Source organism: Aplosporella prunicola, assembly GCF_010093885.1.
Source record: "Aplosporella prunicola CBS 121167 unplaced genomic scaffold K452scaffold_12, whole genome shotgun sequence".
Lineage (NCBI taxonomy): Eukaryota > Fungi > Ascomycota > Dothideomycetes > Botryosphaeriales > Aplosporellaceae > Aplosporella > Aplosporella prunicola.
Window position 1 is genome coordinate 84,880 of NW_022983540.1, and position 24,420 is coordinate 109,299.

The window sequence follows — 24,420 nt, forward strand, 5'->3', positions numbered from 1 at the left end:
ATGAGCCATGAAACATGAACCATGACCCCCTAAAAACGACAAAAAACAACAAAACCGAAAAAAACCCTCACACACTGACCGTCCGCCTCCTCACGACCGCCGGCTTCTGCGCATAGCACACCAGCAGCCGAAAACTCGTCTGGCGCCGCTCGCACTCGCGCAACAACGCGCCATCAGCCCAGATGCTGGGCGCGCCGTCGAGCACCATGCTCTCGTAGCAGCGGCTGTACCACCAGCGGCCCACGCGCGCCACCATCTTCGCGATGCCTTCGCCGTCTGCGTCGGCGTCGATGCTGGCACCGGCACTGACATTAACACCAGCATCAGTACTAGCACCGGCACCAGTACCAGTACCGGTACCGGCGCCTGCTACACCGGCTACGCCTGCGGCACCCAGATCGCGCGACCGCGCGACGCGCCCCGCAACCGGCACGCCAACAACGCAGGTCTTGACGCCCTCGAAGCCGCGGCGCCCCACAAGGCGGACCAGGGAATCGCTCATGGGGGCCAACGCAACAGCAGCATCACGGCCCTGCATGCGGAGCTTAAGGCCGCGCACCGCACGTCTCGCCCTATTGCCCATGCCCATGAGGTCGAGGTCGAGGACACTGACCTCGAGGAAGCCGCCGGGGCGGAGTACGCGCTTGCACTCAGCGACGGTGGCGAGGTGGACGGCGTCGGAGGCGGCGAGCGGGTAGCGCAGGACCGCTGCGGCGAAGAAGCCGCGCGGGAATGGGAACGGCGCGCCGCTGCCCGGCGTGTAGGTTATGTGGCGCAGGTTTGCCGGCGCGCGCGGCATGCCGCCGCTGGCGGTGGCGCTGGGGCTGGATGGTGAAGTTGGGCTGGCCGCGGGGCCGAGGTAGTACACGCTTGCGGAGGGGTAGGTGAGCGCGCAGTAGTAGGACCAGTCTGTGGCGGGGTGTCAGTGTTGTTTTACTCTCAAACGGTATGTGTGATTGAAGGTGTGTGTGTATGGATGGGAGATGTAAGTACTCACCCTTTCCCAGCCCATCGATGATGAGCACGCGGTCCTCGGCCGGGTTTTTGAGCTCCGCGTGCGCGGGGCTGAACAAGACGCGCCCGAAGCTCAGCCATTTACTCGTCATCAGCGCGCCGAATCTCAGATTCGCCATTGACGAAAATCCATCGCTGTAATGCTCGGCCAACTCCATTAGCTGTGCGTCCTGAAACGGGTGGTTGTGGTTGTGGTGGCCCTTCGGCTGCGTGCTCTCGGTCCCTGCGGCTGCGGCAGGCTGGAAATTCGCCCGAGGAGACGTCGGCCGTGCGGCACATGATAGTGGTGGGCCCATAGCAGAAAGGAAGCTCAACTTGCCTGTCTGAGGATCGAAAAAGCTGTAGCCTCGTCCGTCGTCAGAAAGCCGCACGGGCTTCGACTCGGAGGCTGCTGGTGCGGCCAAGGTCGCGGCGAAGCGAGACTGGCGCATGTGCTGCGTGGCGGCGTTTGGTCGTCTGGTGGGTTGTCCAGCCTGAGAGCGAGATGCCATTTGCTGCTCCAAAGGCGCCATTTTCGCCTGGGGCACAACAGTGTTCTTCTTCCCGGTTTGCTCGGGAGAAGACAGCACGTCGTCAATGAGGTCGTCATACTCGTTCCAGACTTCGTCCTCCTGAGCCGGAGCATCAGGTGCGGGAATAACAGCCGTAGAAGGCTGGAAGCTGCCACCGGAGCTGCTGGTACAAGAGAGCTCAGAGTACTTGCGCGAAGGGAATGCGAAGAACTCATGAGCCAAATGGCTTCCTTCGCCTGGCGTAGTGACAGGCGACATGTACAACGACTGCGGAGGGCCCTCGATTTCAGCGTTCAGGTCCTCCGATGAGTGAGTAAAGGGCATCGGGGGAATTTCCTGTGGAACCTGGGGAACCTTGGCAACAGGAGAAGGCCTAGTAGGAGCAAACGGCCTTGAAAACGATTGTTGGGATGGCTTCTGCTCGCGATCTCTCCTCGAGACCACCTGCGGGATGCGGCCAACCTGAGGAAGACGGCTTGGCCTTGACCGCGGCGGAGATACCACGGGAGCCTCTTGGGCAGGAGGTGCGCTCGCAGGGGGCTGGACACGAGCCTCACGTCGGGCATCAGGAATAGAAACCGGAACAGGTCCACGCGTCGGCCTCACGGGGTCTGGCTTGATGCCAGCATCGTCCGTAGCAGAAGACTCGGTACGGCGCAGGAGGACCTTTGGCGAGGCTGGCCGAGGGATTTGTTCGTACGGACGCTGGAAAAGCGGAGGTGATGGCAGCAGAATGGATTCCTGGTGCTGGCTTCTGAAACTGTCGCCACGGGCTGGAGCAGGGCGCAGACTTGGCTGCGAGACATCGTTCCGAGTCGCCTCCCGCATCAGCATCTCCAACTCGTCCATGTCGATACCGTGAGCGTCTTCTATGGCGTAATGAGGGGCTGATTTTTGTTCGTGTTGCGACTCCGGCTCTGCTCTGGGTGCCGAGTGAGCACGTTGGAAGAAGTTCCATTTCTTTGGCGTTTTGAGATGGCTTTCCTTCTCTTTTTTCTTCTCCTCTTTCGAGACGCCTCCAATGTTGGCGTTCGCAGAACCATCACGACGCGTTGCGAATTTTAACGACAGTTTAGAATCACTGCTGCCATTCCGACGGTGCTTCTTAGCACCGAACGTCATGCCGTTCCCGGTGTTTGACATTGCTGAGGGAAGCAACGTCGGCTCGCTGCGATCAACACTGATTTTTGGTTTCACTTCCACTGAAGCTTCCGAAGCATTGCTGGCTTGACGCATGCCCATTGTAGGACGCGCAGTAACAAGGCTTGTCTCGCTGCGAGCATTGTCTGCTGCAATCGGAGTAACGCTGCCTTCACCTCGCAACACCACTGGGGTAAGTCTGTCTTTGAAAAAGGGGTCCATCTCTGGTTCGCTTTTGTTGCCAAAGCTTCCTTTCCGAATGGCAGAGGGACGGGTTGAACTGTTGCTGGTCACGCTATCGGCGCTCGGTGACCGCCCATAGCTGCCACCGATGCTTGCAATGCTACCATACCGTCCTCTACCGATGCCGTATCTACCATAACCTTCGTGTCCTGTGCCTGCCGCAGGACCTCTGCGTGGCTTCTTCTCCTTAATGTTTGCACCATCGGTCTCCGTCTTGCGGCGAGTGAAAAGACCGAAACGAGAGGTTTTGCTTGGGCTCGGGGGAACAGACGAAACCTTGGATCTGCCCTCTGCATCGCTATGTTGATCCGGAGTCGTGCCTCGGGCAGTGGTGATGACGGTTGATACCGGGGAAAACGATGATCCCATTCCAGGATGGGCGGTGCTGGTGAACGAAGTCTTCCTCGAATGACTTCCTTGGGCAGACCCGAAAGGAGACCCGACTGCTCTCGAAGAAGTGGAAGAACCCTGGCGTCTGTGGCGAGTGGTAGGCAAACTTGTGAGGTTGCTTTGAATTACAGGAGATGGATCCTGTGTTCCAGAAAGATCCGGCGTGCCTTCGCGGCTCGGTCTGGTCGGCTTCGGGGGCTTTGCAAGCGGTTGGGCATTTGCCAAGTGGGCCAGCTCTGGAGGTGGGTACACCGGCGCTTCCCGTACAGATTGTATGGATATCCTGGTCTGGACAGTGATACGAGGCGAACGATCAGCCGCGGACGGTCCTTGTGCTATAGGAGCTCCGATTTTACAAACCTTCTGCTGTACTCTGCCCTCTGCCCCTCTGACCGTCGAGCCAGACGAAGAAGAAGTTCCGGATTGAAGACCTCCAGTAACTGGTGTGATTTCATCGGTTTTGCGTCGTGCGACCGAGGGCCTTATCCTCGTAGGACTGCTTTGTCTGGCTCTGGGACCGAGCTTTGAAGGAAATACAATGCCAGGGGAATGAGAGGACATGGAGGTGGGCGAAGAGGTGTGGCTAAAGCGACCGGGCGACTCAGAATATCTCGTGGATGGACTTGCAGACATTGCGTACATGGGCGTTGGCGGCGGCAGGTCTTCGGTGAGCAACTGGTGAGGCAACATGGCCTCCTCGCGAGCCATTGCAGAGGCAAGTGGAGGAAGAGCAATACCCAAAACTGAATCCGAGCATTGTTCGTCCGAGGTGTTGGCCATTGACTTGGGCTTGAAGGAAAGCTCGGTGCGAGCGCGCAGCGCTGGCTTGCCGATGGACAAAGGCTTTCTTCTCAAAAAAGCCGATCTGGGGCTGTCGACGGTGGATGCGGAGGAACCCGAAACCAGGGAAGGCGTGCGCGTGTTCGCTGCATCGAAACGTGGAGGCCGAGGTATGGTGGGGTGGGGGAGCGGCCCACTAGGATTTTCGTGGCGCGGCGCACCATTACCCGGACTTCTGGAAGATGCAACCCTGATGTTCGTACTTGGGGTTTTCGTCTGCTCGGGGGTCCTTTTGAGTAGCCTAGTTACTGAGGGACGGCGGTCACTGCTAGATGAAGTCGGGGGTGCCGACCTCGTGGGTAGCCGGCTTGGGACGGTACGAGGGGATTGCTGGTCGGAAGCTTGCTGCTGCGACAGAGCAAGGTTGGATCTGTAGAATGATGCCATTTCGGAGGCCTGCCTCAAGCGGTAATACCGGAAAGGTCAAAAGCAAGGCTGCAGAGGCTATCTTCCGATGGTGGCGCAGCGCATGAAAGCATGTGCGTGTCTGTCGTGTTATCTGCCACGCCCGACATGTAAGCAAATGGACGTATACAGATGGCAGGGTAACGCGAGAATGACAATCTGGCGTTGCATGCTGACATGAGGGGTGATCTCCACCTACAACCAGGGTAGGACAAGGGACGAAAGAGGGGTAGCATACCTGAGCATATGGGTTCCAAGTTCCTAAAATTAGTGCCAGGACGTCGACCTTGGACCCGTCTTGTAGCAACAGGGACCCCACGTTTCTTGAAGGAAGGATGTCGCCTTTTGCTGCTGAACCGCCACCGGTCCCGCCGAACGATGGACATGCACGATCTGTGGCTCAGCCGACCCGCTTTGACTCGTGGGATGCTAAGTTTGGGCACACGATTCACGCCGGGAACAACGTGGAGAAGGTGGTCGAAGCGTAACCGCGAGGAAGGTGGCGGGCGACGGCGAGGGGTGGTTGGGTATATAGTACATAGTCAAAGGAAAGATCCGCATGATGGACTGTGCCTCGGGCGCTTGAGACGTGAGGATGAGCAAGTGAGAAGCGGCAGACGGACAAGAGCGAGACGAATCGCAGCGGTGGAGCAGGCGAGACGCGTCTATGCGCAATGGCGTTGAGCATTATTCGTCACCTTGACCTCCTCCCCTTCACAAACGGCTTCTGCAGGTTCTGTGCAAGCGAGGCGGGAGCCGATCTAGTTGCCCGCCACTTCTCGGGCCAATTCGATTGGAGCGGCGGACGTCATAGGTCAAACAGGTCGGCGCTCCCGAGCCACGCGCAAATCGGGCGGCTCTGTGCTCGTGGCTGTGTAGCCACCGCCACTTTGACAACTCATCGACTGCGACGACTGCGGCAGGCGACAAAGAGTCACGGTGAAACCTTCTCTCGCCATCGTAGGTCTGCTCGCTGATGAGCTGTCTCTAGCACCTCATCCAAAGTGTGGAAACGAGGCGGGTATGCGGGAAGGCCGGGAAGCCCGCTCGCCGACCAAAGTTTGAGGCTTGCACTATTGCGCCGTGCGGATGTGCGCCGCACCCCCGCCTCGCCCTGTGATTGGACCCAGAAGTTTTGGCTATGTGACTTAGCCCGCATAGCTCGTTGGTCATGTGACTCGTTGAGGGTGTGCCGTTGGCCATTCACAGGCCAAAGATGCCTTTTTGCGCCCTCACTCGTCGCGCGTAGCTACGCTTGTTGCGCGTCAAGTCCATAATCGCGCAAGGTACATCCTGCCCAACGTCTTCTGCCACGCTGCCTCCCGTCCGCCTCCCCGCCGTCCGTCTCCACTGCATTCGTGGGCGTGAGGACCCTTATTTTGCTAGGAGGGCGCTTATTTGATAGTGATCCTCGGAGCGTCCCGCACCAAACGAAGGTGGAGAAGGCCTTTATTTCCGAGATGGGGAATGTTAGATGGTGGTGGGGATGCTGCAGGTAGGTCGAGCGTTCGGTCACACCGCGTGAATGTGATAGGATCTACGGCCCCTCTTGTAGTAATTATGAATTATGTGATGGGGCACCGGGGATCAATAGAACGCAAGATCGGATGCATTGTGCGATGGGGAAGCCGGTTGGTCTAGACCTAGCCTTTGCTCTTATGAATCCTCCGCCACCATCGGGGCAAAAAAGGAAAGATACCCGGGAATGCAACCCAGAGTAGTTTAGACAGCAGGTACCTTGGTCGACTATCTCACAGCCATCGTCGTCAATCTGATGAGGATGATCGGCCGGCTACCGGACCGCGAACCTGCCAGGCGGAGGGGCCGGAGTCGGACATTATTGTAAGATCTTCGCTTCAAAACAATAAACGTTTGCTGCGTTGGCAGTTGGGCGGCACGCTTCAAGCGGAGAGTCGATTTTTTTTTCTCTCCTGTGACAGATCGCCGTTCAGAGCCCGACGAGGTCGGCCATATGGCGAGACCTTTGGATATTGTCATTTCGGCATCCCCGATAATTATGGAGAATGGGATTGATGAGAACAAAGAGTGAGGTGGCGGTCCTGGATAATATGTAAAGAGGGGGGTCACAGAGTCAAACAAAGGGCAAACGAACGAGCGAGGAGCAAGCGGCGTTCGGGAAACCTGATTGAGGTAACCGAGAACCACCATTTGTAGCTGCAGCTGTACGGAGTAGCTGCAGCTGTACGGAGTAGCTGTAAGCCAGTAGTGTGGTGGTGACAGGCTCAGAGCAAAGGAATTTCACACCAGTGTGGTTGGTCGTCACGTGCAGGGCTTTGCCAAGCAGGCGTCATGCCGCCCCTGCCCGCGCCAGGAACAAGCTGAACTGCCCCGAGCTCTGCGTCGCAGCCGCGCTCTCTCTCTCTTTCCTCTCTTCACTCCGCTTTCAACCCAAAATTTCATTGTCCCATTTTCGCTTCGGCGCTCCCCATCGCCCATGTTAGTCGCTATTTCATAAAATCCTGCCTCTCGTGCACCTTGTCCATCTTTGCGAAAACTACAAGCTGATCAACGCGTCGCGCCAGCCTCATCGCCCTCAGACCTCTCACATCAACCCGATCCTCTGCTGATCCCCACACCAACACGATGAGCGACTACGCCAAGATGAAGAACGCCGAGCTCGAGGCTCTCCTCAAGCAGCGCAACCTCCCCCACACGGGCAAGAAGGCCGACATGGTCGCGCGTCTGCAGGAAGCCGACAAGGTCCAGCCCGGCGACGCTCCCGTCGCAACCACCGCCAACGCCGAGGACGAGATTGACTGGGACGACGACACGACCACCGACGCCGCCGGCAAGCCTGCCGCCTCGACCGCCACGAGCGAAGCCGCTGCTGCTGCCGTCGCGGCCGGCGGCCAGGGCCCCGTCGACAACCCCCAGGCCGTGCCTAACCAAGTCGTCGACACGGACCCCTCCAAGACGGACGACCTGTCGGTCAAGCCGCCCGGGGAGAACGAGGCGACGGCCGCCGACGACGGCGCGGCCCCGACGACCGAGGCCGCTGAGCCCGCCGTGCCGAAGAAGGACTACACGTCTGGGCTGAAGGAGACGACGCTGGAGGAAGAAATCGAGAAGCGCAAGGCGCGCGCGAAGAAGTTCGGGATCCCCGACGACGAAATCAGCGACGCGCAGAAGCTGCTGGAGCGGCAGAAGAAGTTTGGCGAGACGGGCGGGCCCAAGGGCCTGAACGAGGCGCTGCCGGAGCGGCGCGAGAAGAAGCGCGCTAGGGAGGCCAGCGACGAGGGCGGCGCCGGCGGCCGCGGCGGCTTCAAGAAGCGCGGCCGTGGCGGCAGGTTCCAGGGTGGAGGGCGCCGGGGCGGCGAGCGCAGGGAGGGCGGCGGCGGCAACAAAGAAGGCAACGCAAGCGGCAACTGGCTGAACGAAAACGACAAGGCCAAGGCCGAAGCGAGGAAGGCCAGGTTCGAGGCGGCTCCCTCGACCTCTTGAGCGAACAAAACGGACGTTTCTTTTGCCTTCTTCCTTAAACTAGCGGATCTGAACTTGGACGAGAAATTTGGTTTCGGCGTTCTACTGGAGTTTAATTCTTCCCCTGCCATGCACGCACACACCCGTCATCCACTACGAGCAGTTACTCCTACCTACTCACCTACTTACCTATCTACCTCCTACTCTGTACCGTCGAGCCGCGCGCTGCTGTTGCTGCTGCTGTTTGTTTCCTTTAGGGCACAGAAAAGAAAAGAAAAAATACTTGCGCGCAACCCTTATGTAAAATAGAGATTTGTTCCGTCCTATCCTGTCCTGTCCCGTCCTGTCCTGTCCTGTCCTGTCCTGTCTAGCCTTGCAGAGGCCAAGCTTGCATCACCGTGCTCTAAGGTAGCTAGCTATACCACACCACACCACGCCACGCAAGCAAGCAAGAGAACTCCCCCCCCCCCCAACAAAACCTCATCTGAACAGATGAATGAACCACATCATCATCATCATCACCATCATCTTCCTCTCCCATTCATCCCATTCACAAAAACACACACATTCGCACAGTGAGTGAGTGAGTGCGTGCACTTGCGGCTACCTTACCTACTAGCCTATACGTACGGCTCCCATGCCGTGCCGTACGGTCTGAGATCTGGATCTGGATCTGGATCTCGCTCGAAGTCGGAAGCTGCTCTGAACCAGCTACGCGTGCGATGGCGGCGCTGGCGCTGGGTTGGGTTGGGTTGGTTGGTTGTGTGTGTACTGGAACGGGGAGGGAAGGTGCGGGTGGTGTGTGAGGGGGAAGAGTGAGGGGGTGTGGGTATGGGATGGTAGGAGGGGGTGGGGGTTTGTTTGGTCGATTTGTTTGTGGTTGGGGGTGTGGTGTGGGGTGGGAGTTAGGAGAAGGGAGATTTTTCGTAAGTTATCAGGGGCAGATATACTGACCCGTAAGTCCTTGGGAGGAGAGGCTCAAGTTGTATCTGTTTAAGTAGGGTAGGTTAGGTCATGATACAAAAACAGCTCTTTCCTTCTCACATCACCACATCCTTATACTCTACCCCCTCCAACCAAATGCAAACGCAAACGCAACCTCTCAACTCACTCAACTCACTCAACTCAAAAGCGCGTACCTCCCTCCTTCAAACACCAACAACATTACTTCCTTACTTTCACTTTTACAGCAGCCACGAAACCAGCACCTCCCACCGGCCACACCCCAAACCTACATATCAAGCCCCCGTGCCACGCCTCCCACAACTACGCAGAAGCAGAGAAAGCGTTTTGATGAGTTCACACTCTCACGTAAGCCTGTCATCTCCTCAACATAGTAGAGTTACAGCGAACGGCCGGTGGTCTGATTTTGCAGTTATAGCAGACAATCCGAGCAAGCAGTGACTGGCGGGCTTGTCCTTACGGACAGTAATATAACGCAGATTGGTGCTTAGCGTTAGTGTTGTTGGTTGCTGATGGATAGCGTCGGGGTGGAGTTGTGGTGGGTAGCTTTTTCTACTAGTAGTGGGCGTTGTTTGTGAGGTTGGGAAGGGAGGAATTGGTGGGTGGTTGTGAGAGATGGAGGGGTGCGGAAGGGGGGTGTGTTTATTGTGTATGTGCTGTGACCCCAGTGCGTCCCTCGTATTCTAGTGCGGTTGGTGAGGTTCGTTGGTGGGTTCGGGTGTTTCTGCGAGTTTTGTTGGGTTGTGCTAGCCTAGGTCTTTTATAGTCCAACTGTTATTTGGTATTTCACTGTTTTATTATTGCTGCTGGCTACATTAGTGGTATCCTGTCTCTGTATATGTTTACGTATATGCGTGTGTGCTTTCACAGTATTAATTGTTCCTTATACTTAGACCGTATATCTCGCCGCTAGTATCATTCCCAACTTAGCGCCAGCGACTAACAAGCGCGCCCAGCTACTCTATCTACCGTTACAAACAAACACCAAAGCCCCGTAAACGATATATGTAGTATATTTACACCGCTATAATTTTCTCTATATAAATTAAGCCATTTCTACTCTCTTTTCCGCCAATGTTAATTGCTATTATAGTAGCTTTAGCTCTCATAAACCCGTCAGTTTTTCCGGACGATTTTGTTTCCGGTCTTGGTCCTAGGAACTATACGGTACTTGCTGAGTATCCCTTATTGATTAGAGAGGGTAAATGTTAGATTTCGTGGATGTAGGTTTTGGTGGGGCGGGGAAGTGGTTGTGTGTTCTGACTTCATATTGAAGTAGAATGGTTTTTTAAGTGAGTGAATGAGTGATAGTGAATAAATAAAGGAAAATGAAGGAATGTGGAGGGACGAACTTCGTATATAGGAGTGAATGTCTATAGCAGAAGTATGATATATAGCCCATACTTGAAGTTCTGTGTCTGTACTTCTCTGCGGGAATTAAGCTCGTATAATAGATTCTAGTTCCAACTATAACCCTCTTAAGCTATTCTTTATGGCGGCAACTTTAATCCGACTGTTGGAAATCTCTCTAAACACCATTGCTGGTGCTAATATCGTGGGCGGTAAAACGAAATCGACTGCTCAGAGTTTGTCCTTACGCGTCCCTCGTGGACTTTTCGCTGGAACAGAATACGTTCTAATTAGCCGATTTCGCTGAGTAGTCGATTTCATTTAACCGTTAACGACATTACTTAGAATGAAAAGCTGGTCATGATAAACACTTACTTGGCTGTCTTCTTTCTCTCCTATTTTATTAGTCTTTCTTACGTTGTCTCTTCCTTTCTTTTCCTTAAGCTCCCTAGCTTATTTTTGATCGCTTATTTTATAAAAATACTCTCCGCTTTAATCTACAAATTGACTTTCCTTTCATTTACTAGAGTACTAAAAGGGATTTAAGATTGTAGGATGTATTTAGCAAGGATTTTAGGTCCCTCCTACTAAAACTTAACGAGTGGCAGTGGATATAATGAGACGTTTTAAGTAGTAGGGATAGAGAGTAAATCTTCCCGCCCTTGTCTATAGTCTTGAAAGTCGGCATATGCTTCATGGTATATCGCATCTTAGAGTAGAACAAAAACTGTTCCCAGTTCCCGCAAGCAAATTCGGATTTTTCACGAGCTTACGCTTAATTGTTTTTCTTTATATGGTGGTCGATGGATGTTGGCCGCGCAGTCTTCTATAACGCAGCGCACTTCTTTCCATCCATTGTAGCCGCCTATGCAAGATACTGTGTTGCTGGGGATATGAGGAGCATTGCAGCGTCGTAGCTGGATCGGCGATGTTCCAAAATGTTGGCACTTTGGAGAAGCACAGCAGGGTATGTGGAGGGTTAGCGGTAAGAGGGCCCAAGCGGCAATGTCACGCTAGCGTCTCGCGCATTGTGTCACGAGTCATTCGACGTCCTTCGTCCGCGACTGTTTGGCACCCGCGGCCACATCGTCACCATGCACGCCGCCCGCCGCGCACTTCGACTCGCTCGCTACCTATTCGTCTGCTAGCAGATCGTGCGTGCTCGCAGGTCCCCGCCACTACTGAGTTCTTGCCTGTAGATGCCCCGTTCGAGAAGGCCCGTCGCGCTCTTTCGTCTCCTTCGATCACCGGCCGCTTCTCCACTGACGCCGCGCACACCTCGGGATCGCGATTTTGCGGCAAGCACTCTTTGAACAACGTGATGGTGGAGCAGGTTTTGTAATACAGAGGGTGGATACATGTGGTGGTGGTGCGCTGCCTGAGCTGCCAGCTTGGACGCGTCGCCGGAGGAGTTGACGGACATCAGCCCGGTGGGCGACGATGCGGCGGTTCCGTGGGCCCGGTGCCAGTGCGGCATGCGGCATGAAGCATGATATCGAGATGCGTGTTGTGCTGGCAGCACCTGTTCATCTATCATGTCGTCCTCTAACATATAAGGAGGTGTGCTGGTAGGGACAGGGAGATGAGGCTGTTTTGTTTCTTTTGCTATTTTGATGTTTCATGACTGCTTTTTCCTGTCCACTTTCTCATGTTTGCTTTTTCGAGTAATCCGTATAACGGTGGACGGACGGCGTCACGGCGAGACGGAACCCAATCTCACGACTCATGATAGTGACTTGACGGCAGCTGTCAGCGGGGGCAGAGTCAGTGCAGCTCTTGCATAATGATATAAGTCAGCAACGCGTCCAGACAGGAACAATCAGTCATACGCTTAGATTGACGTCGTGAAGCCATCTACACAGCCACTACTTAAGGGAGGCGATGTGTGGCAGTACATGCACAGTCCAGCGGCGTTACACCGCCTCGTAGATGATGTACAGGGTGACAGGTTGGGAAACCCCTTCTTCGCAGAGACATGAAGAGGAAGAAAAGCAAGTTATCTGATGATATCATCGCCGGCTTTTCACACACACAACAGATCCACGCGGCATTCGGGCGCGCGGGACGGCGTATGCGCTGGCTATTAAGGTGGGAGAGCGGGGGCAGTCGGGCAGTTGTTGGAGCAGTACGTAAATATGGATGGGGTATGGGTGGGCCGGTATTGCAGGAAAAAGTCTTCCAGAGCGAGAGCAACAAACAAACGGATACGAAGGACGAAAGGCCGCATCCGAAACGACGGGCCCGCGTGTAAGATGTTAGATGGGTGAGAGGAAGTGTATAGCTAGCATACTTGTGGCAGGCGGTGTCAGCCGCAAACGACGATGCGATGCGATGCGAAACGACAGGCACCCCCCCCCCAGGTCCAGCTCGCCCCGTTGTTCCCGGTGTGCCGGCGCGCAGGTGTCCCGGCTAGAAGGTGCACTGGATCGCGGTGGTGTTTGTCCACCTTGTCGCCCCCCCCGCAGTCGTACGTATGTATAGGCAGCCAGCACACCACAAGGTATATCACGCGGGATATTATTGCCCGGCGCTGGAGTTCTCGACCCTCCAGTGCCCCCGCTGCCCTCCCGTGCCTCCCCCTTCTGGGAAAGCAGGCAGACCGGGATGACGTGGTCCGGGTCGGGCGCGGGTGGCCAAGCCGGCACGAAATTGGGCGCAGCGATCCGTTTCAGATTGATCTGCGCGCGCCCTCAAGTCGCGCGGCACGACAAAGAAGGCCGGCTGCAGAGCTGCAGTCTCGTCTGCCTGCTCGCAGCCGCCGTGTCTCGTCTCGCCTGCAGCTCCGGCTTCGATTCGCTTTCTCGAAGCTCCACCCGCAGCCCTCCCAGCGCGCCCACCCACGCCCCCCCCCTCGACCCTCCCGACTCTCCCTCTCCTCCCGGGGCCGCCCCTGCTCGCCATGCCAGATGTCCGCAAGTGAGCTGGCGAGCACTGTCCCGGCCGCCTTTGTCTGCCCAGGCATTGACCATCGCTTCGTTTCCCTCGCCCACCACACCTTTCTCTTCTCATAGGCCTCCCGCCTCCCCCTCCGAAAGCCTGCTGGCCCACTGACTCGCGCGATCCGTGCTCGACGACCAGCACCATCATCGAGACGCCGCGCCTGACAGCGAGGCGCCCGCAAAACCGCACGTCAACGGCGCGCACCGTCCACCTCACTTTCCACCACCTTCGCCTGCGCCCGCGCACCACCAACCCACCCTCGAGCCCCGTCGCGACGCGCCCAGCTGCTGAGCTTCTCCGCTTGGCCTTTGATTCCGATCCTGTCCCGAGCCGCCCCGCGACTGCCTCAACCCGCTCGCTGTCGGCGTTTTGCTGTCGAAGACGGTTCCCTCCCCATCTTGCGGGGGGTCTATAAGCCCACGAGGACGGCCGGGAGGCGACACGCGATAAATGATGATGGACCATGGGGCGTGCAATGTCATCTACCTGGACCGCCGCGCGCATCCCGAACGTGTACGGAGGGACAATGTGTTGGCAGGCATGAACGCCCGTGATGCCCGCGCCAGCCTCTCCTCCCCCGGCTACTTTACCTTTGGCCGCCTGCAGAACACGGCCGAGGTCCTGTCCAATGCCGAGACGCTGCTGTCCATCTTCAACGAAGGTACCCTTACTTTCAGCCCCCAATTGTCCGCCCATGACTCGTTCGCATTGCTGACTGACTTAGTTGATATATGTCGAACCGGTGCTTCGTGCCTCCAGCGGCTCTTCGACTTGCACAACGGCTCAGCCATCGAAGACAAGCCCGTCATCGTCCTGATTGACCTGCCGTACGACGAGGAGCAGCGCATAAAACGGTTGTCCCGCGAACCACGAACCCCATCGCCCACGACTACCAGGACAACCGGCCCCGACCTGACGGAGCCTGGTGATTTATACGGCATGCACTTTTTGCGCCACGTCGCGGCTGAGATCCAGGATAGACGAATCCCCAAGCTGGTCATCCCGATAATCGTGCTGAGTGGTCTGGACAAAGAGAGGGCGCCAACCGATTCCCCGAGCCTCAGCAGATCGCAAGCATTGACCGACACGGTGCGCCTGGTCCGTTATCTGGATGCCGGTGCCGTTGATGTTCTAGCGAGTCCGCTGTCCAAGGATCACATTCACGGTTTGGCCGTTCACGCGCATCGCATATCCCGGGAGGTCAGGAAGGAAAAGTCTAGTTTCCTGGCACAAAAGGCACGCAAGGTCTCATGGGTCGGCGTCAATGAGGCGAAGCCTTTTTCCTACCTGAGGGAGGCCATGGTGTCGAATTTGATGGGAAACATTTGCTGTCCGGATACGTCGGTGGATACCTTGGATCCAACGTGAGTTGCTTGATTGATGATTAGCGTCTATAAATATCTAATGCTGACCGACATAGCGACATCGAAGTAAGTCCGGATCGACGCGCGGAGATTGCCCGTGCTGTGGGCACCTGGTCATTCTCCGCGCATGACTTTACAGACGACGAGCTACTATTTGGCTCGTTGACAATGCTCCAGCATGCATTGAGCATGCCCGAAGTCGAGCGCTGGCGCATGGACGAAGGTAATTTTACCAAATCTACATCGTTTTGAATTAACTGACTTTTTAGATGAGCTTATGATTTTTCTCCTTGCGACCCGAAGCGCCTATAACGAATTTGTGCTTTACCACAACTTTCGTCACGTCGTTGACGTGCTCCAGGCCCTCTTTTTCTTTCTTGTCCAGGTCGGAGCTTTACCCGCTTACCCGCCAGACGTCCCGCAATCACCTGGACGGGCCAAGCCGGCAATCGCCACTCTGCTCAAACCGTTCGATGCTTTGACGTTGCTCATCTCGGCAATCGGACATGATGTCGGCCACCCTGGCGTCAACAATGCGTTTTTGGTGTCACTGAACGCACCCTTGGCTCAACTGTACAACGACCGCTCCGTGCTTGAATCGTTTCATTGCGCAGCATACTCGCAAATCCTTCGCCGCTATTGGCCGGCCGCCTTCCAGGATGCCTCGATGCGGAAGTTGATGATCAACTCGATCCTTGCGACTGACATGGGACTCCACTTCAAATACATGGCTGATCTGGGGAACTTGCAGGAAAAGCTAGGAGCCAACAATGGTGGTATTGACGGGTGGAGCCCGAAGGTTCTTGAAGATTATAGAGATTTATTGTGCGGTCTGCTCATCAAATGCGCAGACATCAGCAATGTGGTGAGTATGAGAGGGTTGGAAGAGTGACCCAAACTGACGATGACAGGTCCGGAAATTCAACACGGCAGTGCAGTGGGCTACGATTCTTACGGACGAGTTCAGCAACCAGGGTCAAATGGAGAACGAACTTCAGATGCCGACATGTCTTTTCGGAGGTCCACCAGACCGCGAAGACCTGGTGAAGCTGGGGGAGTCGCAAATAGGCTTTATGAACATCTTCGCACGGCCGTTGTTTGAGTCTGTCTCGGACATACTCCCGAGCATGCGATTCAGCATGGACGAATTGATAGCCAACAAGCAAGTCTGGCAATCAACGATAGAAGAGGAAAAGGAGCGCAACATGGTAAGGTTGAATATCCCCATGGGGATTTCAACTATGGACCACGCGCGGAGCCCACTCTCTACGAGCCGTGTGGATTTGTCTGAGAAGCCAGAGAAGAAGTCCTCAGAGTCGAAGCGATCAGAGAAGAGATGGTCTTCAGAGGCCAAGCGGTCTTCAGAGGCCAAGAGGTCGTCAGATTTGAGACCGGCGGCTCCTCCTCGCATGCAGTCCAGATCCAAAGCCCCGCCACCGCTGCCCTTGCCTACGACATTCCCTCCGCCAGAACGTTCTTCCGGCCGTTCTACACCATTGAGTGCCATGTTCGGAAGGCGTTCTTCAGCCGCGAATGCTATACCGAGCCCACGACTTGTGGAGAACAATGCAAGTCATGCACGTCGCGGCAGTGCCGACGCAAGTCTTACGACGATCCTGGTAACACACGACCCGAGCAGTCATCAGCCAAAGGCGAAGAAGAAGGGCTTACACTTACGCTCGCAGTCGCCCAGCAAGCGCAAGGGATCGAAGCTCAGATCAGACTCGCCTGTACGTCCACTATCGCCCGAACCCGAGACCTCAACGGCAATCCCGACTGATTTTGTCATTCAGCCACGCGTGCCAAATCAACGACCCGTGGCCAACGGCGCCTTGCAACCGAACAACTATCTCCTTCCTCATTCGAGTTCCCAAAGTCCACTTACCGGAGATCCGGACCGGAACAATGCCATCCCGCCGAAACCCCGCACGGCCGATGGTTCGTCGCCCCCCGACTTCACGGGTGTTGGCGCCGCAGCGGACACGCACTCCTTTCCTAGGTGGAGACGTGAGCGGGGCAACTCTTCTGCGGGCAATGGGTTCCGGAGCCGCCGCAAGGGCTCTCTCACGCCTGCCCTCCCTACTCCTACGGGCGAATCTATTCCGCTTTCGGCGACAGAAGCAGACGGCGCGAAGAACGGGCCTCTCCTCACCGAGGGCTCGACGGTTCCATCCCCTATCGAGCCCACCGAAGCGCACATTAAGCAAAAGAAGGGATTTGGTTTTGGAAGATTCTTCCGGAGGAAGAAGGAGCAAAAGCCGCTGTCAGAAGAGCAAGGAAACCAGGCACCGAGCGAGAAATCCGACCCGCCGATGGGCAGACGTGGATCATTACCCTTCCAGTTCCAGAGAAGGGGCTCTGTGCCGATGCCACCGAAGACGCCAATCGGCCAGCAGGGGTCAATTCCCGGCGCGTATCCGGAGACGCCATTGAGCATGGCGGACCCTGGATCAGCTAGGTAGCACCCGTTCGGCTATGCGGCCTCAAGCATGGCTCCACCACGATGGCGACGTGTCCACGTCTGACCAATCATCCGCCGAAGAGTTGTCATCCGCATATGGTATCAACACCACATCGACACATCATCACCTTCTTACCTCCGTCCGCAAGCCGATGTCCGCAAGTCCGCCCGCACGTTTTCTTGTTTATCCGGAGTTGGAGTACTGTCTCGCACGAAGTTAGATCACACGAACGACGGATCACGACGAAGGAACCAAAAAAACATTATGCTCTTTGTCTTTTCCAGCGAAACGACTGCTGTGGATCCGCGGGGATTGAAAAGAGCAGAATTACCACGAGGTTGCTTTTTTTTTTTTCTCGTTTGTCCACAGAGATCGGCGTATCTCTGGGCGTCTCAACGGCGTTTTTTGCTTGCGTTTTCCGATCCGACCGGCCAGCAGCATGCTAGTCATCACACACTCACTCATCTCTGGCTTATAGCCACCATTCAATCTCTCATTTGTCGCTCCTTTCAGGAGTCCCAGCGCATTGTTTTTTTGGTGGTGGTTGGTATGACGACGGTCTCGACTCGACGAATTTGAAGTCGTGTTGGGCCGGACCCACAGTCTACGCACCATCCCGCATGCTAGCGGCTTTCGCGAGGCGATGCGGGATACTCCACGTAACGATGCTGCTGTTGTCTCCATCTATTTTGCGAGGCTCGTGCATATGTGCATGAGGCCCGCGATGCCACGCTCATTATTCCCTGGTGTCTATTGTCTGTCTGTAATGGAGGAGGTTTCGGTGTCTCCTCATCTGTTATTGCTTCCTCTGTGTTACTTCTTCAATTTCCGACTCCGAGGGGGGACAGCGAATAGGTAGTAGCTGCTTCTTCTTCGGCTTACGGGTCTGCAACACTTTTTTCTTTCTAGCTTTTGCTCCTTGTGTTATTGTCTCTTCTTTTTTCACTTTTTTTTCTTCGTTTTCTTCTTCTGCTTCATCGTCGCTCTGTCGACTCGTTCACTTTTGCTTCTTCTTCTCACACACGACACCGTTTGTTTATTAGTATTACTTAACCACTACCTCCGAGGAATGGCGGGGCTTCATAGATACCATTACGCGTAGGGAATATCTCTACTTCTTTATTGTTGCTTCGCTTGTTTTTTGTCTTTATCCATCCTGTTTGTTGTTTTCCTCTCCACATCTCTCTCTCTCTCTCTTTCTCTCTCTGTCTCATTTTCTCTTTTTTCCCACGCAGCCCCCTCCTTCGAGGTGCTTGAAAGCAGCCCTCTCCCTCCCTCCCTTTCCCTCTAACTCTCTCTCTCTCTCTCTCTCTCTTTTGAGATCTCTGTCTTGCTTTCTCTCTATCTCTCTCCTCGGGTCCGGGTTTTGGGGTTTCAGAGGCCTTGTGGTTGTGTGTGTGTGTGTGTGTTGCGTTTGTGTTTTTTCTGTGTCGTTTCTATCTCTCTCCATCGCGCGCGCGCTCCCCCTCTCCCTCTCTCTGTGTCTCTATCTGTTTTCTCGCCGTCGGTGGGTGCGAGAATGGATGGATGGATGGATGGATGGATAGATGGATGCGGGGGCGCCGGATGTGTAGTCAGTGAGTCGGCGGGCAGGCAGTCAGTCAGTCGGTCAGTCAGCCAGTCAGTTTGAGAGATCATCAAAAGAAAAGTAAAGAGCTTCTGCGTTGCTTGCTGTTGTTGTTGCTAGGTCGTGCTCGTGTGTGTATGTGTGTCCTTGTCTTCATCTCCCCCGAGTCCTCGGTCTGGGATTTTGTGTGCGGCTGCAGTGGTTGGCTGGTTGATTCGCTTGCTTGCTCCCTTCTTTGTGCGCTTGATGTGAGGACTTGGTCTTCTCGCGGCCTGTTCTATCATGGTTCTTCAGTGTATCACCCGCTCCGCGTTCCTGCTGGTCCTCGCTTCGAGGCCCTGGATCTAGTCGAACCGGTGTCCTGGCACGCCTTTGCGTACTCCCTCTATACGGGTTGGGGCTGTCGTCGTGATGGTTGGACGGGCCGCTGCTTTGAGATGCTGGTGTGGAGGGTTGCTGTCTTGTTGGGTTGGTGGCTGCTGCTGCCGCTGGTGGAGAGGGGGAGGATAGGTGGGATGGGGGCTGGGGGGGATGTTTTAGGGGATGGGGTTGGTTGTGGCTCGCAGCCTTGCTGGCTGTCTAGGTGTAAAAGTGTGGATTTAGGAATTGGAATAGGTGATTGAATTGAAATGGAACAGTATAATAGGGATGGTAACTTTATACGCTGGATAGGATAGAGAGATGTTAGGATACGCGTTCACTGATATTTACGAACGGCGGGCTAGGCTAATGAATACTCCACTACCGGAAGAATATGGCGAGGGCGACCGAGCCGACCACGATCTCACACGGGGTACATGGTGCTTTGACGTGGAAGCCGGCAATGCCGAGGCCAGAATTAAAGTGGTAAAAAATGCTTATTGCTCGAGCGATCACCTTTTGCGTATACATACATAAAGCACGGTGATGATGGTGTATGTTAGTTTCTGGTCTTGGTGCTTAGCAGCAGGGTAATGCTGTAGTGGTGATTATTAGTAAATCATTAGTGTTAAAGAATTGGCGATTAGATGCTGTTTAGTACGTGACTTCTGGAATTTGGCATAGGTGTCGGAGGGGGGTTTAAGCCCATCATGGTGTCTCTTACATGGCTAAGGCTGCTAGGGCGTTGTGCTAGGCTTAAGGTTAAAGATGAATGGAAGGTGGTGAGGATTGTGTTGTGGGATCCTTTTATAAGTGGTGTTGTGTAGGCTATTGTTGATAGTGCCGTGCCGTGTTTCCTTGAACAATGTAAATAGGAAATTAAAGCTGCTGGTAGATACATTCGGGTATACCTGAGGTTATAATGAGTTTGCAGGTGGAGTATAGAGCTATAGAAATGCTGTAGTTGGGGACGGTATTTCTTCAGGGCCCCTACCCGGAAATGATCCATTGGTCGCAACATGACCTATTATTTCCGAGAATCACTTAACTTTCTGTTCTCCAGCTGCCAGTTCTAAACATACTGACGAATCTTAAGGGTATCTGTATATTTTGAGGCACGTTTATAGGCACGTCTATAGGATACGATGACTTTTTCTTCACTGACGTGGTTCACACGTTAAAAGCCCCTAATTCGGAAGCTAATATCTTTGCATTGAGAGACCAAGCTACTAACATCCCTTTTTAAACTCTGTCATGTTTCATAGGCGTGCGGCGTAAGCTGATTTGAGCAGATAAGCGGAGCACATCATCTGGCCCCCAATCCGTAGGTACTCAGCCTGAATCAACCCCGCAGTGGCAGTTAAAACTTCAAATCCCTCGGTTGCCCTCTCTCTCTCTCCAGGCATTTTTCAATCCAAGATGGATTCATTTGGAAGGACAGAACTCTCCTCGGCCTCGTTTCTCGACGAGGAAATCTTTGATACCATCGTCGTCGGCGGAGGCACTGCTGGCCTGGTCGTTGCTACCCGCCTGACCGAAGATCCTGGGCATAGGCTCCTTGTGATCGAAGCCGGAGCTGATAGACGCGACGATCCTCGCACCCAGTGCCCTGGTCTCGCACCTAGCACGTACTTCGACCCTGACTTTGACTGGTGTTTTACGAGCAAGCCTCAAGTGAGCGGAGCCACTGAATTCTCACACCCGCAACAACAGTGACTAATGTCTCTTTCAGGCCGGCATTAATGGACGCCAGATTGCAGAACCGAGGGGACGGCTCCTCGGAGGGTCCTCTGCTATCAACTTGGGCGCAATGATCTACCCCTCCAAATCCGGCTTCGATGCCTGGGAGAAGCTGGGGAACTCTGGCTGGGGCTGGGACGGCATCAGCAAGTATTTTCGCAAGTTCCACACGTATCACGCGCCCGAGGAAGCAACGCGGAAACAGCTCAACATCGACCCCAACGAGGGAGCTCTTCACGGCACTGATGGCCCTATTCAGTCCTCCTACGGTGGCGAGGGCTGCTACACCCCTTTCAACGAAGCGTGGGGCACGACGTTCAAGAACTTGGGATACGGAATCACTGGTAACCCTATTTCGGGCATTTCTACAGGCGGCTACTCAAACACTGGCACTATTGACCCGAAAACCGGGCAAAGAAGCCACGCCGGCGCATACTTGACTGATGAAGTCTTGAAGCGGCCCAACCTGCGCATCCTCACCGAGACGCACGTCGACAAGCTCATCCTCACCAAATCAGACGATGACGGTTCTATCATCGCTACTGGCGTCCACATAGCCCTCAAAGACGGCACCAAGCGCAGCGTCCCCTGCACCACTGAAGTGATCCTCGCGGCCGGCGCCCTTAAAACGCCTCACCTCCTCGAGTTGTCTGGCATCGGCAACTCAGAACTACTTCAGAAACACAACATCCCCGTCATGATCGACAACCCCTACGTCGGCGAAAACCTGCAAGAGCACAGTCTCGTGAGCTGCAGCTGGGAAGTCCTCGACCCTTACACGTCAGGGGACATGATGCGGGAGCCCGCCATCGCGGCCGCAGCCATGGCCGCCTGGCAAAACGGCGGCAAGGGTCCTCTCAGCGCCTGCGCGATCGCAAACGCATTCGTCCCGATGCACGACTTCGGCGGCGACGAGCTCGACAACCTGCTGGACAAGCACTTGAACGACTACGCGTATAAGCCGCACCCGGCGCAGGCGGCGCAGTACGCCCTGCTGCGCGAGATCCTGCACAACCCCGCCGACGCGTCCGGCCAGTACGAACTCGCGCCCTTCCAGGTGAGCTCGGATGCCGGGCCGCATCCGGGTGAGGTCCTGGGCCTGCATGAGCCCGGATGCTTCGTCTCGATCGTCAGCGCGCTGAACCATCCTTTCTCGCGGGGTAGCGTGCACTTGTGCAGTACGGACGCTGCCGTCATTCCGGAAGTAGACGTGGGGCTTTTTGAGCATCCGCTGGACGTGGAGTTGCAGGCAAGGCACTTGCTGTGGGCGGAGAAGTTGGCAGGGACGGAGCCGTTTGCTGGGCTGTTGAAGAAGGGTGGACGGAGGCTGCATGGAGAGGGGTTGCTGGGTGGAGAGTTGGAGGCCGCGAAGGAGATGGTGCGGCAGAGAGGAATGGGCCACTTTCATGTTGTGGGATCTGCGGCTATGATGCCTGAGGAGCTGGGTGGTGTTGTGGATTCTCGGTTGAGGGTCTATGGGACACGCGGGCTGAGGATCGTGGATGCGAGTGTGTTTCCGTTGGTGCCGAGGGGGAATGTGCAGGCGGATGTGTATGCAGTGGCGGAGAAAGCGGCGGATTTGATTAAGGAGGAGAGGGCTTGGGCAGGGACGTGAGTGTGCGGGAGTGATGGTTTAGGGATGGCTGAGAGTGGTGTTACGAGTTATTTGCATCTATTTTGCAGCTTTATGATTAAATGAAGTCATTGGAAGTACGGGAATGACCTGATTTTGCTTGAGGGCCTTTATTTTTCGTACAAGCTTCGAACATAGCAATCAACGTAAGAATAATAGAATAGCATGTCTCGTTGTCTCTTTATGAATCAAACAAGCCACCCTTCGCGCTACTACCAAGTACTACGGCTTGTCCTTAGGCGGGTCAGGCAGCTTCCGGCTCACAAAATCACCCCACTTCCAAGGCTCTCTCGAGCTGCCTGGACCAGGAGGATCGTCGTCCCAGGTAGCCTCGGGCGGGTAAGGCGAGACAGGAAGACGTAGACGTAGCACAAAGCGACAGTGAGAAAGCGATGATTCGTCATCGGCATCAGTTTCATCATCAGAGTCGGGTGCCCAAATCGGCGCTGGGAAATGTCCTTCTTCGAGTGTGAAGTCCAGGTTGCGTGGTGTAAAGGCGGAATCCAGAAGAAGAGTTGCGTTATGCTGCGGGCGATCCTTGAACCAGGGCTCCCAAGAAGGTGCACATCGCCGAGTGAGGGTAATGGTAAGTGTGGACCGGGCGAGCATGAGAGGTTTGACGCCCTGCTCGTGGTTGGTACCGTATGTTACGTGCTGCGTAAGAGTAGCCGGGTCCAGAGCGCTCCAGTGGAATTCGAGAGCGAGATGTGGAAAGAATTGGCCGGTGAGGAGGAGCTACAGTTTCGTGAATATAAATTTAGAACGTTGTTGGGCCTGGCTACGCACCTCGCCTGTACCGTCGGGCGCGAACTTGATGTAATCGGGGCCGAACCATCCGCCCCACTCCCATTATTTGTCGCAGAGGATAGAGCCAAGCGTTTCTTCAAACATGCTGAGTGTGTTGGCTTCCCTAATCGCGACAGCAGAAGTAAAACATTGGCAATGTAACTCCGTATAGACGTTGAAATAGAGCCAGCACCTGATCTACGTTTGGGCCCCCTCACGATCCAAAATGGCCCCATTGTTATTGTCATCCAGTTCCGATACGGATTCGGACTGATTGAGGAAACAAGCACCAGGTTTGTTTTCCGTGGTCGACTCGTTTGGTTTCAGTGATGGTTTTAAGGTGATGTTGTTGAAGCTGCAGCAAAGGTACCCGGAGCTTGGCGAGATCAGGTATACGGCATACAAAAGCACTGCAACAACGTAAAGAAAAACCAAGATGATTCTTCCAAACAATGAAGCTCTAGTTACTCTGTTTACTGGATGTGTTGTTCATAATTTCGATCCGACAGTCTGGCGCTGGCGATACAACCCGCACTTCAGACCAACTACTAACACTACTACCTGACCCAAACCAGTAACCGGATGCCGCAACATTGAACGTCTCGACGCGAATGCGCAAGAAATAGTTAGCTAGGCCAAAAGAGGCAACTAGCCTTCCAACGTCGAACGTCTGGGTGCGGGCGCGCGGGGGGTTAGTCAGCTGCGATAAGAGCCCTTCCTTATCTATTTCCGGCCAGACTGATGGTGCTCGAGTGAAGTGACGGTCAAAGACATTCTCGTTGGCGGGTCAAGCTTTCACTAAGTCCGGCTCATGCGTCTCAGAAGCCCCAGGGCCACTGAATACCTAAGAAGCCATCACGTTTACGTGGGGCTACGGACTGGGCGACGTATACTGCAAACAGTTACACACTCACGGCGCGCATCTGCGGTGTCGAAGCTATAGTCCGTGGTTCTGCGTCTGGAGGCTGCAATCCCCTTTCCTTTAGCTTGGGTTTCCCGCCTTTGAGAGTCCGAAAGAGCGACGGGGCTGAGAAGCGGGATGACGCGAAGGTTGAGCGGCAAATATAAGATCTTACTGAGATGCTCCACCAGCCGATCTTCTTTGCCAGCCATCTCAAAATTCAACTAAATGAGATAAAGAAAGAGTGACAAATCATATGTGCGGTTTGCCGCCCACACCCAAGACTAACAGCAGATGGCGCAGGATCCATATGGCAGTGCACTCACAACCTGAAACCTCAACAGGTGAGCAAAATTGTAGCGCATCAAC

At 55.1% G+C, this 24,420-nt stretch overlaps 4 protein-coding genes across 4 annotated transcripts; 3 read left to right on the plus strand and 1 right to left on the minus strand.

Annotated features, from left to right (window-relative positions):
* Positions 1–6,648: 6,648 nt before the first annotated feature.
* On the plus strand, positions 6,649–8,428 carry K452DRAFT_287140 (uncharacterized protein). The gene has a single exon (XM_033540422.1). It carries the CDS (start codon positions 7,149–7,151, stop codon positions 8,004–8,006), a length of 858 nt encoding a protein of 285 aa, XP_033397661.1. The 5' UTR covers positions 6,649–7,148; the 3' UTR covers positions 8,007–8,428.
* Positions 8,429–13,458: 5,030 nt separating this feature from the next.
* K452DRAFT_249671 (uncharacterized protein) lies at positions 13,459–17,418 on the plus strand. The gene is made up of 5 exons (XM_033538144.1): positions 13,459–13,899; positions 13,963–14,602; positions 14,659–14,825; positions 14,872–15,467; positions 15,514–17,418. The coding sequence occupies exons 1-5, from the start codon at positions 13,689–13,691 to the stop codon at positions 17,062–17,064; spliced, it is 3,165 nt and encodes a 1,054-aa protein (XP_033397662.1). The 5' UTR covers positions 13,459–13,688; the 3' UTR covers positions 17,065–17,418.
* Positions 17,419–20,410: 2,992 nt separating this feature from the next.
* On the plus strand, positions 20,411–22,421 carry K452DRAFT_358449 (GMC oxidoreductase; the record flags this gene model as incomplete). Its single annotated transcript, XM_033546195.1, has 2 exons — positions 20,411–20,665; positions 20,724–22,421. 2 exons carry the CDS (start codon positions 20,411–20,413, stop codon positions 22,344–22,346), a joined length of 1,878 nt encoding a protein of 625 aa, XP_033397663.1. The 3' UTR covers positions 22,347–22,421.
* Positions 22,422–22,586: 165 nt separating this feature from the next.
* Positions 22,587–24,263, minus strand: K452DRAFT_308371 (uncharacterized protein; the record flags this gene model as incomplete). Its single annotated transcript, XM_033543149.1, has 6 exons — positions 22,587–23,099; positions 23,162–23,274; positions 23,369–23,560; positions 23,619–23,888; positions 23,995–24,042; positions 24,065–24,263. 6 exons carry the CDS (start codon positions 24,261–24,263, stop codon positions 22,587–22,589), a joined length of 1,335 nt encoding a protein of 444 aa, XP_033397664.1.
* Between the last annotated feature and the right edge of the window lie 157 nt (positions 24,264–24,420).

Coding starts and splice junctions, on each gene's coding strand:
- K452DRAFT_287140 (XM_033540422.1), top strand. CDS start 7,149: ATGAGCGACTACGCCAAGATGAAGAACGCCGAGCTCGAGGCTCTCCTC.
- K452DRAFT_249671 (XM_033538144.1), top strand. CDS start 13,689: ATGATGATGGACCATGGGGCGTGCAATGTCATCTACCTGGACCGCCGC. Junction 13,900..13,962: donor GCTGTCCATCTTCAACGAAG/GTACCCTTACTT, acceptor TGACTGACTTAG/TTGATATATGTCGAACCGGT. Junction 14,603..14,658: donor GTGGATACCTTGGATCCAAC/GTGAGTTGCTTG, acceptor TGACCGACATAG/CGACATCGAAGTAAGTCCGG.